Below are 12,774 nucleotides of genomic sequence, written 5' to 3'. Positions count from 1 at the left end.
CGAAAGTTACCCAGCATTTGCTCGTAACGGGTTGAGGGAAAACCCCGGAAAAACCTCAACCTGGTAACTTGCCCCGACCGGGATTCGAACCCGGGCCGCCTGGTTTCGCGGCCAGACGCGCTGACCGTGACTCTACAGGTGTCGACTATACAGTCACGAAGTTTGAGTTTATAAGGGTATTAGGAACAATAGACTGTACCGGTACTGTTTCACATTGTATGTGATGAGGCGATGGTAGCGATCCGAGTGGTTAGCAACTATCTATGGATGCATATTCCGTACGTATTGAGCTTCGTGACTGTATATACTAGACTGTGGTCTAACTATTAACAGGATTAGCATTCGATTGCGGCTCAGTCTTATTAGAGTAAACATTTGAAGTTCAGTCCTTTTTGTTTCAGCATGGATCCTGGAAAAGGTGCTCATACCTGTTGCGGGAAAAGTTGTTTACTATATATTCTACATCAAATGTAGGTCCTACTACAAGACTGAAATCATATTATCAACATTTTAGCTACATTTTCATAGTTACGGAAAATGACGTTGCTCAAGATTGTTTTGTGTTGCGTGTCGGATTTTGGTTTCTGAAATTAAAAACATAATAATGATAATAATAATAATAATAATAATAATAATAATAATATTAATAATAATGATAATAATAAAATAATAAAATTATGCGAATAATAATGATAATTAATTAATAAGAAAATCAGTTGAGTATGTATTATTCTGCACTCCATCTGGCATTATTCAAAGCATTGTTCCCCTCTTAGGAGTAATAATGTGAATATCAAATAATTTAATAAATTATATAATATGTTTCATTTTCATGTAGTCATAAAATAGCGTTGCAAAGTTATTTTGTGCGAGATCGTGCGTATTTGCTTGGTTTCCGCACAAAACCAATCCGCGGAAAATCTAAAATTCGACATTCAGTATTCCCAACCTAACACACATAACAATTCCCTCTTCTTACCGCTTAAGTGACATATTGATTTTACTGCTTTAGGCTTTTAACATATTATTTTTAGAGACGTTCAATATAGTAATAATTATAAATTGGAAACTTACCACTGCAATTTCACCTAAATTTCACTGTTAATTATTGTTTTTAAATATTTGCAAAAATTAAGTAAACTCTATAACTCAACTAAAGTTACTGCATTCGTGATGCAAGTAACATTAAGGAAGCCGTGAAAAAATCAACGAGATTCCAGACTCATCATAGACTGGGGGAAAAAAAAAGACAGACGTATATCACGGCCTGCTGGAGTATAGTAAACACAGAAAACATTTTAAAGCAACAATGTTGAAGATAGATATTTTTGTTTTGCAAATTTGCCGTCATTGAACAGAAACCAAGATGGAGATTTCATTGCAACTAATTAGAAATTCCTCTTTCAGGTATGTAATAAACGATCTTCGCACAAAATAATGTATGATACATGAGCGGTATGTTTTCTTCCAATACTCGTAAATTAAAAAAACTCAACTACGTTTCGCTTTTTCAAACTTTTGCTCGAACATGAAAACTTCAACATACCGCTCTTGTAACGTATATTGCTATTGCTACACTAGTGCTTGAAAGTCACTTTGCAGCACTGTTTTTATTGCTACAAAACTATCACTTTTTAATGGACATGGTCACAACACAAGAAGATACAATACGATTATTTAGTCCTGACAGTCGCCGGAGATGTGTGCCTGGGTCAGGCGAGTCCATTTAGTTACGCCAAGGGGTGTTTGGGTTAGTCACTCGCTTGTCTTCGAAGCGATCGGATGTCATGCGTGCGGTAGAGCTGTATGTTTCTAGTACAATTAAGCTGTACTGCATTCCTTTACCGACCGCTCGCCCTTATATCTACTCCGGAGCTCTCCTCACTACTCCTATTACTTCCTCTCTTTCGCGTCGCTGAGCTGTCAGGACTAAATAATCAGTCTGGACAATATTTCGCTCCCCCTCATTGAACCAAAATGTAAGGCTGAAGCAGGTCTAAGGCATAGTTCTAATTACAGTCCAAGATTATATTATAATGATTTCATAAAGAGGAATCCTAAACTAAAATGATTAAACAGTATACATTATTCAAAAAGCAAGTGCTTGAACTGTTTTTAAAATTATAATAATTTAAATTCTTATCCTTTATTTATTTTTTGTCACTTTAACAACGTTGTATTCTTAACTTAGTATGTTTACGTATAGGCTATGTACCGTTTGTTTGTTTGTTTTTGTTTTTTCTTTTTCTTTTTAAATTTTATGTGTAATTACAGTTAACAGTTTAATCAATTTGTGATTATTATTATTATTATTATTATTATTATTATTATTATTATTATTATTATTTATTTTTTTCTTCTATCCAGTTTTCATTATTGGTCACACCCGACCTCAAGCATCTTGCTTTTTCGGGTGTGACCCAGTTATACATTGCATTTATACAATAATAATTTGTAATATGTATTTGACTACGAGAGTGGTAATCAATTTCGAATTTTGAAGAATATTCATATACGAGTATTACAATAGTGTCTTTGTTATTGTATGTTATTTTTACTTTCAATAATAAATAAAGAAAAAATATAATAAAAATTCTAAAGACAGATTTGCAATGGCCACATTTCCATATGGTAGTATAAAAATATATTAAAGCATAAATATCTGAAAACTTGATTTCAACATCATGGATTTCTTGAAAAAGTTGCATTGATCTCAAAAGTTTCCTGAACAATTCTGTATTTTGCAATATGATAGCACAAAAGAATTCGAGTTATGACCTAACGATGAAGGTGCCCAAGATGATTAAAGGGAACTGCATCTTGGCCGATCTTTGAATGTGGAAATAATGTAATGAAGGCATCCTAGATGTGACTTTTGATCTTTTCTTTGCAGAACCGACACCGAATCCTAACAACACACTTTCATCAAACCACACCATCTACTCCAAGGAAGACTGGTTTGGAGCAGAACCAAGATACGTGAGGCAACTACGTCATCCGACGATATTTGTAGTGATTTCGCACACGGTTACGCCGGCCTGTTACACCCCCGTGAAATGTTCGGCCCAAATGAGGAGCATACAAGATTACCACATGGGCAACGAACTGGAGTTGCCAGACATCGGCTACAGTTTCGTCATAGGTGGAGACGGCAATGTGTACGAGGGCAGGGGATGGGACGCCACCAACATGCACACTGGATTTGTTAAACGATGTAACATTGGCATCTCATTAATCGGGAACTTCGTCCACGATACTCCGACAAATGGTCAACTAGAAGCCCTCAAGGACCTAATAGAACTTGGAGTCAAGCTGGAGAAGATAGATCAAAACTACAAACTCGTTCCGATGAACGAGACATATGATACAATGAGTCCAGGTCCGGTACTCTACGGCATTATTAAGAAATGGCCACATTTCTGGACAGCTACCAAAGATGATATTGGTGTATGTCCGTATATTGTTTAAAATACAAAAATCAGAAATCCCAACATGTCAGTACTGTCTTTTATAATGAATCTCACTCTTATATTTCAGTATAATATCAAGTTCAAACGTCGGCTGCTGTTACAATAGCTCGAATAAAAAAGTATGTATGGGTAATGTTGCTCGATTGTCAACATTGAAATTCTTAACTAAAAAGATTAAATCTGTATTTAAATATTCAGTCTATCCTTATTATTATCAAAGGATTTACATACTGTACTTGACAACAGACACGGGGTCGCGCGCATGTGGTTTTCTCAATTAACTCCCACTTGACTTGTGTACACACAGTTATTCGTTTTTACTTCAGAAATCTTGGAAATACATTTACTGAAATATAAAATTTTTGGAAATGCTGTCCCTCTCTGAGCAAACATTCTCAGAACCCATCAAAACGACTTTGGTTTACTCGAAAAAGCTCTTGAGTAACTTCCAGAAATTGTCTTGAGATGTTACTCTTATATCGAGATTTGTTGCATGCATTTTGTTACTCAAAGTATCCAATAAATAAAAGGTTATATTGTGTCAGATCGGGGGAACGTGCTGGTCACAAAACTCTATGACTTCCAAATTGCAATTTCTTAATTCAAACTTGAAAACATGGCTAGTTCAAAATATCTTTGAAAGCATCCAAATAATCGTTCATCTTGAGTGAGATTCGACAAAATATCAAGAGTTTTACTGCATTCCTAATGAGCTTAAAATATGTTAGACTTTTCAGTGATATTTTTAATGTGTTCTTATTTTATAATCTAGCACTCTCAATTCGGTTTTTGCTCAGAAATTATTTAATAAGTCTAATTTTATTAAGAAATTGCTTATGTACTTGGAATTTTGACAACAGAAAACTAATGAAATTTTGCTTGACTTTTTTTTTTTTTGCTAAAGAACACTTTCAAATTAGATTATATTACGAAGATGCGCTGCTCAAAGAAATATCGAATCAAGTTATATGACGATCATAAAAATTGTCATAACTTACAACATAAATACGACATGCTAGGACAACTGGCAACACAAATATTACACATTAACAAAACTGAACAAAAGTACCACATATAATCGCAACGGACAACATAGATATCATATACATACTAGGTTCAAAAAGTTCCCGGAATTTGCTACTATCATAGAAACAACGTACCTTAAACACTATTCTACAGCCTTCCCTTCAAAATAGTTGCCTTCCGCAACAACACACTTTTGCTAACGCGTGTAGAGTTCCTGGAAGCAGGCTGGAAGCCATTTTGTGAAACCCGTCTTAGTGCTCTCGTCGCGTTTGCGATAACCTCTTCAGAATTTAATCTCCGTCCTTTCAGATGACTTTTCAGACGGGGAAACAGAAAGTAATCAGGTGGTGAGAGATCAGGAGAGTATGGTGGGTGATCCAAAGCAGTTATGTTGTGCCTGGCAAGAAAATTCTTTACAATAATTGCGCGATGAGCAGGTGCATTGTCATTCATAAGGAAACAGTTGTTTTCTACCCACTTTTCTGGACGTTTCCTTCTCACTGCGTCCCGGAGGCGACGGAGGATTTCTACGTACAATTCTTTCGTTACAGTACGACCTTCTGGAGTGAACTCATGGTGGATGAGACCCTGAGAGTCGAAGAAAACTTCCAACATAACTTTGCCTTTGTAAGTGTCCCTAGGAAATTTTTGCTTCCGAGGAGATGTTTTCGATTTCCACTCAGATGACTGTCGTTTAGGGACTGGGTCGTACAAGTAGCACCAAGTTTCATCATCAGAAATAATTTTGTTTAAGAAATCACCATCTTCATCAGCCATACTGATCATGTCCCCAACAAGAGTCATTCTTGTTTCTTTCTGTTCTGCCGACAACATTTTCGGAACTAACTTCTGAGACACGTAATGCATGTTGAGATGCTTGTGAAGAACATTGTGTACACTTCCGACTGATATTCCGACCTTTGCTGCTATCTCTTTTATGGTTTTACGTCGGTCGTCCCTCACAACATTACGCACACGCTGAGCGATTGCTTCATTTGTTGCAGTTGTTGGTCGGCCGCTGCGTACGTCATCTTTGATGCTATCGCGGCCACCAGAAAAGTGTTTATGCCAGGCATACACTTGAGCTGCTTCGCCATATGCTTCTTCCAACAATCTTAATGTCTCTGCAGGAGTTTTGTGTATCAAAACACAGAACTTGATGTTTGTACGTTGCTCTGTGGACATAATTACAAAATGCGACGAACAAACAAAACACTATGATAAACAATTGCCTACAACTCAAAACCAACTATCGCCATTATCAACACACTTAAAGAAAATGACATCATGAATGTTACCAACAAAACAAATGTATAATATCCCTTGTTATATATTAATACGAAAAATGGTAGTAAAATTCCGGGAACTTTTTGAACCTAGTAGTATTACCGCAAATGAAAACACAAATAACACATATTGTTGCAACTAACAGCATAAATACCGCATACTATCCCAGCTAAAAACACAATTGACTACCACATATCACAAATCGCTTGCGCTCGTTTCATAAACATACTCGCGTCTTAATTATTACCATTTTAGGCTCGTTGCGTAATGTACTATTATAATGCTGATATCAACATTGATTTAATGTTTAGTTTGCTGATTCATTTGCAGTGTGCTGCAAAAAAGTGATAAAAAAAGAACTGGTTAAGATTTTTTATGCAGAATTTATCAGAGACTATACCGAAAGTATGATGTACTTGCTGATTAAGATGTTTTATCAAGATATTTTGGTTTGGTAAATCTCGCGCGACCACAGCTCGTCAAACGAGATGATTGGGTTAAAATCCGGACCCCAGTCATCAGACACTACTTTATTTCATTTTATAATGCTGATTTCATTAAAATCAGGACCCCAGTCATCAGACACTACTTTAGTTTATTTTATAATGCTGATTTCATTAAAATCCGGACCCCAGTCATCAGACACTACTTTAGTTTATTTTATAATGCTGATTTCATTAAAATCCGGACCCTAGTCATCAGACACTACTTTAGTTTATTTTATAATGCTGATTTCATTAAAATCCGGACCCCAGTCATCAGACACTACTTTAGTTTATTTTATAATGCTGATTTCATTAAAATCCGACCCCAGTCATCAGACACTACTTTAGATTATTTTATAATGCTGATTTCATTAAAATCAGGACCCCAGTCATCAGACACTACTTTAGTTTATTTTATAATGCTGATTTCATTAAAATCCGGACCCCAGTCATCAGACACTACTTTAGTTTATTTTATAATGCTGATTTCATTAAAATCCGGACCCCAGTCATCAGACACTACTTTAGTTTATTTTATGATGCTGATTTCATTAAAATCCAGACCCCAGTCATCAGACACTGCTTCATTTCATTTTATAATGCTGATTTCATTAAAATCCAGGCCCCAGTCATCAGACACTACTTTAATTTATTTTATAATGCTGGTATCTTTAAAATCCGAGCTCCAGACAGCAGACACTACTTTATTTCATTTTATAATGCTGATCACCAGTCTCGATTATTAATGGATACTTTTCAAAGTTTCTGAATGTCAGACATTTTAAAAATAATTTTTACGGGAAATTATAAAATTTATACATGAACTATATAATTATAAATACATAATATTTGTCAGCAAAAACTTAACATATTCTTGAAATACGAGGGAAAGTCAGTAATTTACAAATTGAAGTAGCGATATACATTTTAATAAGACTCCTGAAGCTATCAATGCTAGATGGCAGTATTATAGATGTGAGTAGAAGCCAAAAAAATAAACAGAAGTTTCAAAATGGCGGCATGTGTAGACCCTACCATTGGCGACTTGACCCGAGTATTGATTAACGCTTTGTTTCGAGCTGATAATGACGCAGACATGACTCATCTCCTATAACTATCAGAGAGAGCATAATGTCCTTTTCGTTCTGTCCAGATCAAGTCGCCAACCTGTTGCACATTTGCTATGATATCTCCACTGACCGACCGACTCGATGTTTGATATTTGTTTATCTATCAGAGAACTTCTGCACCCAATTGTGGACAACTTGACGTGACAAACAATACTGACAATACACGCGAAGCATTTATCTTCGCTGCCTGGTCCTTTGTTAAAAAAAAAAAATCGCACAACAGAGTTTGGCTCAACAATGGTACAATCCTGTACAGCTGTCAGAAACTTCCAACTGCTGCTTCTTTGTTTCGCTTGTGCGCACATCAATCACTTGAAGCCTGCCATCTAGCGGTGATGGTTTCAGGCACCTCATTAAAATGTAGATCCCTGCTTTGATTTATAACTTAGGCCTACTGACTCGCCTGTGTACAAAATATTTCAAATTAGTGATTTAAAATAATTAAACATATAAATAAGTTTACAGTATATTAAAGAGTGAATGGTCAGCTTAATAAGTTTATCGCCTTTAAATTTGAATTATTTTTCTAAGTACAAATATCATTCTGAAAAATAGTTTCGTCCTCAGTTGTGAGACATCTGTTCTTAGGTGTTTCTGTTGGGAGGATTTAAAACGGCAACCCTAGATGTGGCAACATCATTTTTTAAACTCTTATCAAAAGGATTTTTCAGTAAGTGTTTACTTCCGCCCCAAGATCTTCTGATGTATAAGTGATTAGATACAGTCCTGATGTTGTATTCATAAAGCCTTTTATCCATGACCATAACGAAAAACATGCCTTTACTAAATACTTTTGCGTTTGTAAAGTAGGCTTTTATTCAACATTACTTTATTTCACTAGTAAGATAAAGACTTTACCTCACAGTTTGAACTTTATCTCACAGTTCATTAGTATTTTCCTAGTACCCGGGTACACACGTATACTTTTCCATTCAACTATTACTCAAGAAGTTAATATATTAGTTACTAGATGTCACTACCTCTACTTCTTTATTACCATTTCTTAAATATACATACACTCAATCTCCTTCTCTTTTCTCTATCTGCTACGTCGTAATTTATACATTACATTCATATCTAATAGTCTATGCATCTTTTTAAAATTTTGTAATAATTTACCTTTTGGGTTGCGAGGAGACTTGAACCTACGAAGTTGGGTTTAGAGGATTTTAAAACAACACACGTTAGCCAACTGAGCTAAACAGACACGATGATTAATTAAGTTTTAATATTCCTCTTAAGTTTACAGAAGTAAAATGTGAAATTATTTTAATCACATTAGTTCCATCAACACTTCTAAATAATCCCTGAAACTTCAAAAAGACTAAAATACACTTTTAAAGTGAAAAAATATATATTAAAATTATATAATTAATTATAATTTGTTATTTATCCAACGCCTTAGATACCATTCTTTACTAATCATGGCCTCCTACATCATGACCTACCTAGTAACGTATTGATTCTAAAATCCATGCCATGGTATGTGATTACATGAGGACTTATTTTCAACGTAGTGTCTTTTATAAAACATAATTTTTCGTTATGGTCATGGATAAAATTACGTATGGTACTTGTGAGCGTGATCTTTATTGCACTTACCTCACAAGTACCATAAATAACTATTATCCAAACCTGGTATCTAAACTAGTTTTTATTTCACTGTTCTTAATAACCTAAACAATGGCTTTATTCACTGCTGTGAATTAAAAACTTTTTCCATGGCAACAAACACATTAGCGACCATAAAATCCATACATTCATTCATTTATAACTTCTTCACAAACAAAATATTACAAAGAAAAAGCGTACAATTTAAAATTTAATTTAAATACCAATAATTAAATTTAGAGTCCCGGACCGTGGCTTAGTGTTCGAGTCCTTATGGGGGAAGAAATTTTCTCATGAAATTTTGGCCAGTGTATGGGACCGGTGCCACCCAGCATCGTGCTGCACTAGGGGAGCTACAATAGGTAGCGAAATCCGGTTTCGAAAACCAGCTATAACGGCTGGGGGGATCATCATGCTAACCACACGATACCTCCATTCTTGTTGGATGATCGTCCACCTCTGCTTTGGCATGTAAGAGTGAGGCCAACAGCTGGTCGGTCTAGGCCCTTCACGGGCTGTAGCGCCACGGATTAATTAAATGTAGATTCCAGCAATGGATAAAACATTGTATAGCACATGAGAGTAAACAAATTTTATGTGCTCGTGGAAATTATCACTCTCGGCTTCGCCTCGGGCAATAAACTTTGTACTCGCGCATAAAATCTAATTTTACTCTCTTATATTATAAATTACTATTATGCATTGCTTTCAGAGTTAATGCATTCACAATCCTGGGAATTTTCTGAACTACTGAATGTGAAGACATTGCTATAAATACTAAAAAATATTCACTTAAGGGGGGAGGTTCGTGAAATTTAAAACTTTTTTCGTTATCAACATAATTAAACAATATTTTGTGAGTAACTTATGTGCTTTAAATGCTACACTTACACATGTTCAACATTTTCAAAAATATTTTGAGTTTTTGCTTTTGACCCCCTCGTAGTGTAATGCAATGGTATGCCTGACACTTAATGTATCTCATAATTATGGTGGACTAAAATTTCTGGCATAAAAATTAAAGCGGTGACATCAATAACCATTCAAGTCCATTACACAAGTTTCGAGAAAAATTGTAAAAATGAAAAATGATTTCTTACCTAATTATTATTTTTTGCACGTAATATTTCTGGTTGTTTTAGAGATCAAGACAAAGTAATATACCAACTTTTAAAGTCGTGATACTTGTGGAAATATCCTAAATTTAATTTCAAATTTGCAAAAAATGAATGGCCAAAAGTGGACTTGAATGGTTTTTGATCTCACTGCTTCAATTATCACAAGGGATTGTTCTACAAATTGCATGGGAAGAATTTTTGTGCACACACAAACATATATATATATATATATATATATATATATATATATATATATATATTCAAATTTAAATGCAAAACATCATAACACTCTATATGTTGCACGTAACAAAATTCTACCCAGTAAATCTTTTTCATGATCTCTTCGGAATGTGCTGTAAAAATTTCATGCATATATCTCTAATGATGTTTTGACATATTAAACTTTTATACTCAGTGCATTTCGAACTGACGGATCAAGGTCAAGCAATGGACTGCAGTTGCCACGCGTGTTTACCCCATTCCTGGATCATTCTCTTTAACTAAAGTCAACCTGGACAGCCGGGATTACCAGTGCTCAAATTCAAAATTTTCAGTTCAGTGACTCGTGCGTGATTTGTACGTTTATACGTGACCTTGATGCACCAGTTCGAAATACGCTGACAATAGTCTACACATGCGCGAGAAAAATGCACATGCAGAAAAAAGCTCTCAAAAGTTTTACATGCAAATTAGCCACTCCAGCGCTGAACATTTAAAAATGGCGTCTCTAAATGTGATAAAAGTCACTTTGTAGAGTAATGAATATAAATTTCTTCAGACATCAAAATATTATTTAAATCATTAATTCTTTTTCAAAATGTTAATTTATTTTTTTTTTTGTATTTTTTCACTATCTTCTACCCTTAAATACTATGGACAGAGATGTTCACACCGTTTCATAAAATGCCTCTTTAACTCGAAAATTTGAACATTTACGTTCGTTCTGACTACATATTATTATCACTGATCACTAATTGGCAATTTTTTATTCATCAGAACTATGTCTATAAAATTCCTTTCTTCAATTTTACACTTGGTTGCTTTTTCCGAAATTTACTCAGCATGATGTAGACTGGATTTAAACGAACCAAACTCCATATTGGTGCCAGTCAACACGTGAATTAGCCATTAATACCCAGAATGGCAAGCTAAATGTTATCCTTATGATTCAATAAAATAATAATTTTATACGTAGAATGCTGCTTGATAGTATAAGATCTTGTATTATGGGACAGAGATGATCACTTGTGTAGACTATAAATTGCTCAAACAAACCAACATGAGTGACAGTGAAGAAATGAAATAGGCCTACTAGCTATCAAGGTATTCCATATTTTGACAAAACAATAAAAATAAATAAAGAGGCAGCAGCCAAACAATGGATCTTAAAGTGATTTCCATTAATGTGACTTATATTTCGCCGAAAATAGTGCTACATGACTGACATGTTATTTAGTGTGATGTGCAGTGCATATCAGTTGGTGTCATAAGCTCATAACGCAACATTATTATTGTACCTGAAAGGTTAGCCTACCTAAGTGTCATGTGGGTAGTCAGTGGAATACTTGTGTATAATATTGATAATTAAAATTAAATACCTTATAGAAGTTTATATATCGTACATATGTGATTGGGAATAAACAAACGACTATTTCGCTTGACAAAGAATAAATAACGTGATTGGGAAGATTGGGAATAAGCAAAAGGCTATTTCACTTCACAGTCAAAAACTAAATAACATTATTGGAAATATACAAAACACTATTTCACTTCACAGCCAAAGAACAAATAATATGACTGAAAACGAACAAAAGACTATTTCACTTCACAGACAAAGAGTAAATAACATGAATGGGAATAAACAAAAGATTATTTCACTTCACAGACAAAGAGTAAATAACATGAATGGGAATAAAAAAAAAGACTATTTCACTTCATAGACAAAAATTAAATAACATTTTTGGGAATAAACAAAAGACTATTTCACTTCACAGACAAAGAGTAAATAACATGAATGGGAATAAACAAAAGACTATTTCACTTCATAGACAAAAATTAAATAACATTATTGGGAATAAACAAAAGACTATTACACTTCATAGACAAAAATTAAATATCATTATTAGAAATAAACAAAAGACTGTTTCACTTCATAAACAAAATTTAAATAACATTATTGGGAATAAACAAAAGACTATTACGCTTCATAGGCAAAGAGTAAATAATGTAATAAGGAATAAACGCAAGACTATTTCACTCCAAAGACAAAAGTAAGTAGCATGATTTGCAATAAACAAAAGACTATTTCACGTCACAAAGAAAAGAGTCAATAATGTTCCCTTTCAGAGGGAAGTTCCTTTGACTAACAATAAGAAGCAGAATTGTTCCATACTTAAAATATACTTTGCCTATGTAAGGTAAGTACCAGTATAAACTTTAACTTTGTATTAGAAATTTATACTGTTTCTCTTCTTTCTCTCCCTAGGAAAGAGATCTAGCTAACTTCGATTTCGAGAAAACTCGTTTAGGGGGTTAAATAACCAGATTTGTGGTGTTAAATAATCAAATTAATTTCTACGAACTCATAATCTACTACTGTAACAATCAAATGAAATCTAAAAGGCACATTTATAACTCGAATCCCAAT

The 12,774-nt window shown here is 34.3% G+C and overlaps 1 protein-coding gene and 1 long non-coding RNA gene across 2 annotated transcripts in view; one reads left to right on the top strand and one right to left on the bottom strand.

Annotated features, from left to right (window-relative positions):
• The window catches only part of LOC138713505 (peptidoglycan-recognition protein LA-like), a 138,575-nt gene extending 126,983 nt beyond the window's left edge, over positions 1 to 11,592 (top strand). The window contains exon 3 of the mRNA XM_069845673.1: positions 2,894 to 11,592. Within this exon, the coding sequence (XP_069701774.1) occupies positions 2,894 to 3,468 (575 nt within the window). The 3' untranslated portion in view covers positions 3,469 to 11,592. The remainder of the gene's footprint in view (positions 1 to 2,893) is intronic.
• The window catches only part of LOC138713506 (uncharacterized), a 334,865-nt gene that overhangs the window by 298,781 nt on the left and 23,310 nt on the right, over positions 1 to 12,774 (bottom strand). The window lies entirely within an intron of this gene.

This window comes from Periplaneta americana, chromosome 14 (assembly GCF_040183065.1).
Source record: "Periplaneta americana isolate PAMFEO1 chromosome 14, P.americana_PAMFEO1_priV1, whole genome shotgun sequence".
Classification (NCBI taxonomy): Eukaryota; Metazoa; Arthropoda; class Insecta; order Blattodea; family Blattidae; genus Periplaneta; species Periplaneta americana.
Note: the sequence above shows the minus strand (reverse complement) of the source record. Positions and strands in the feature narration are given on the sequence as shown.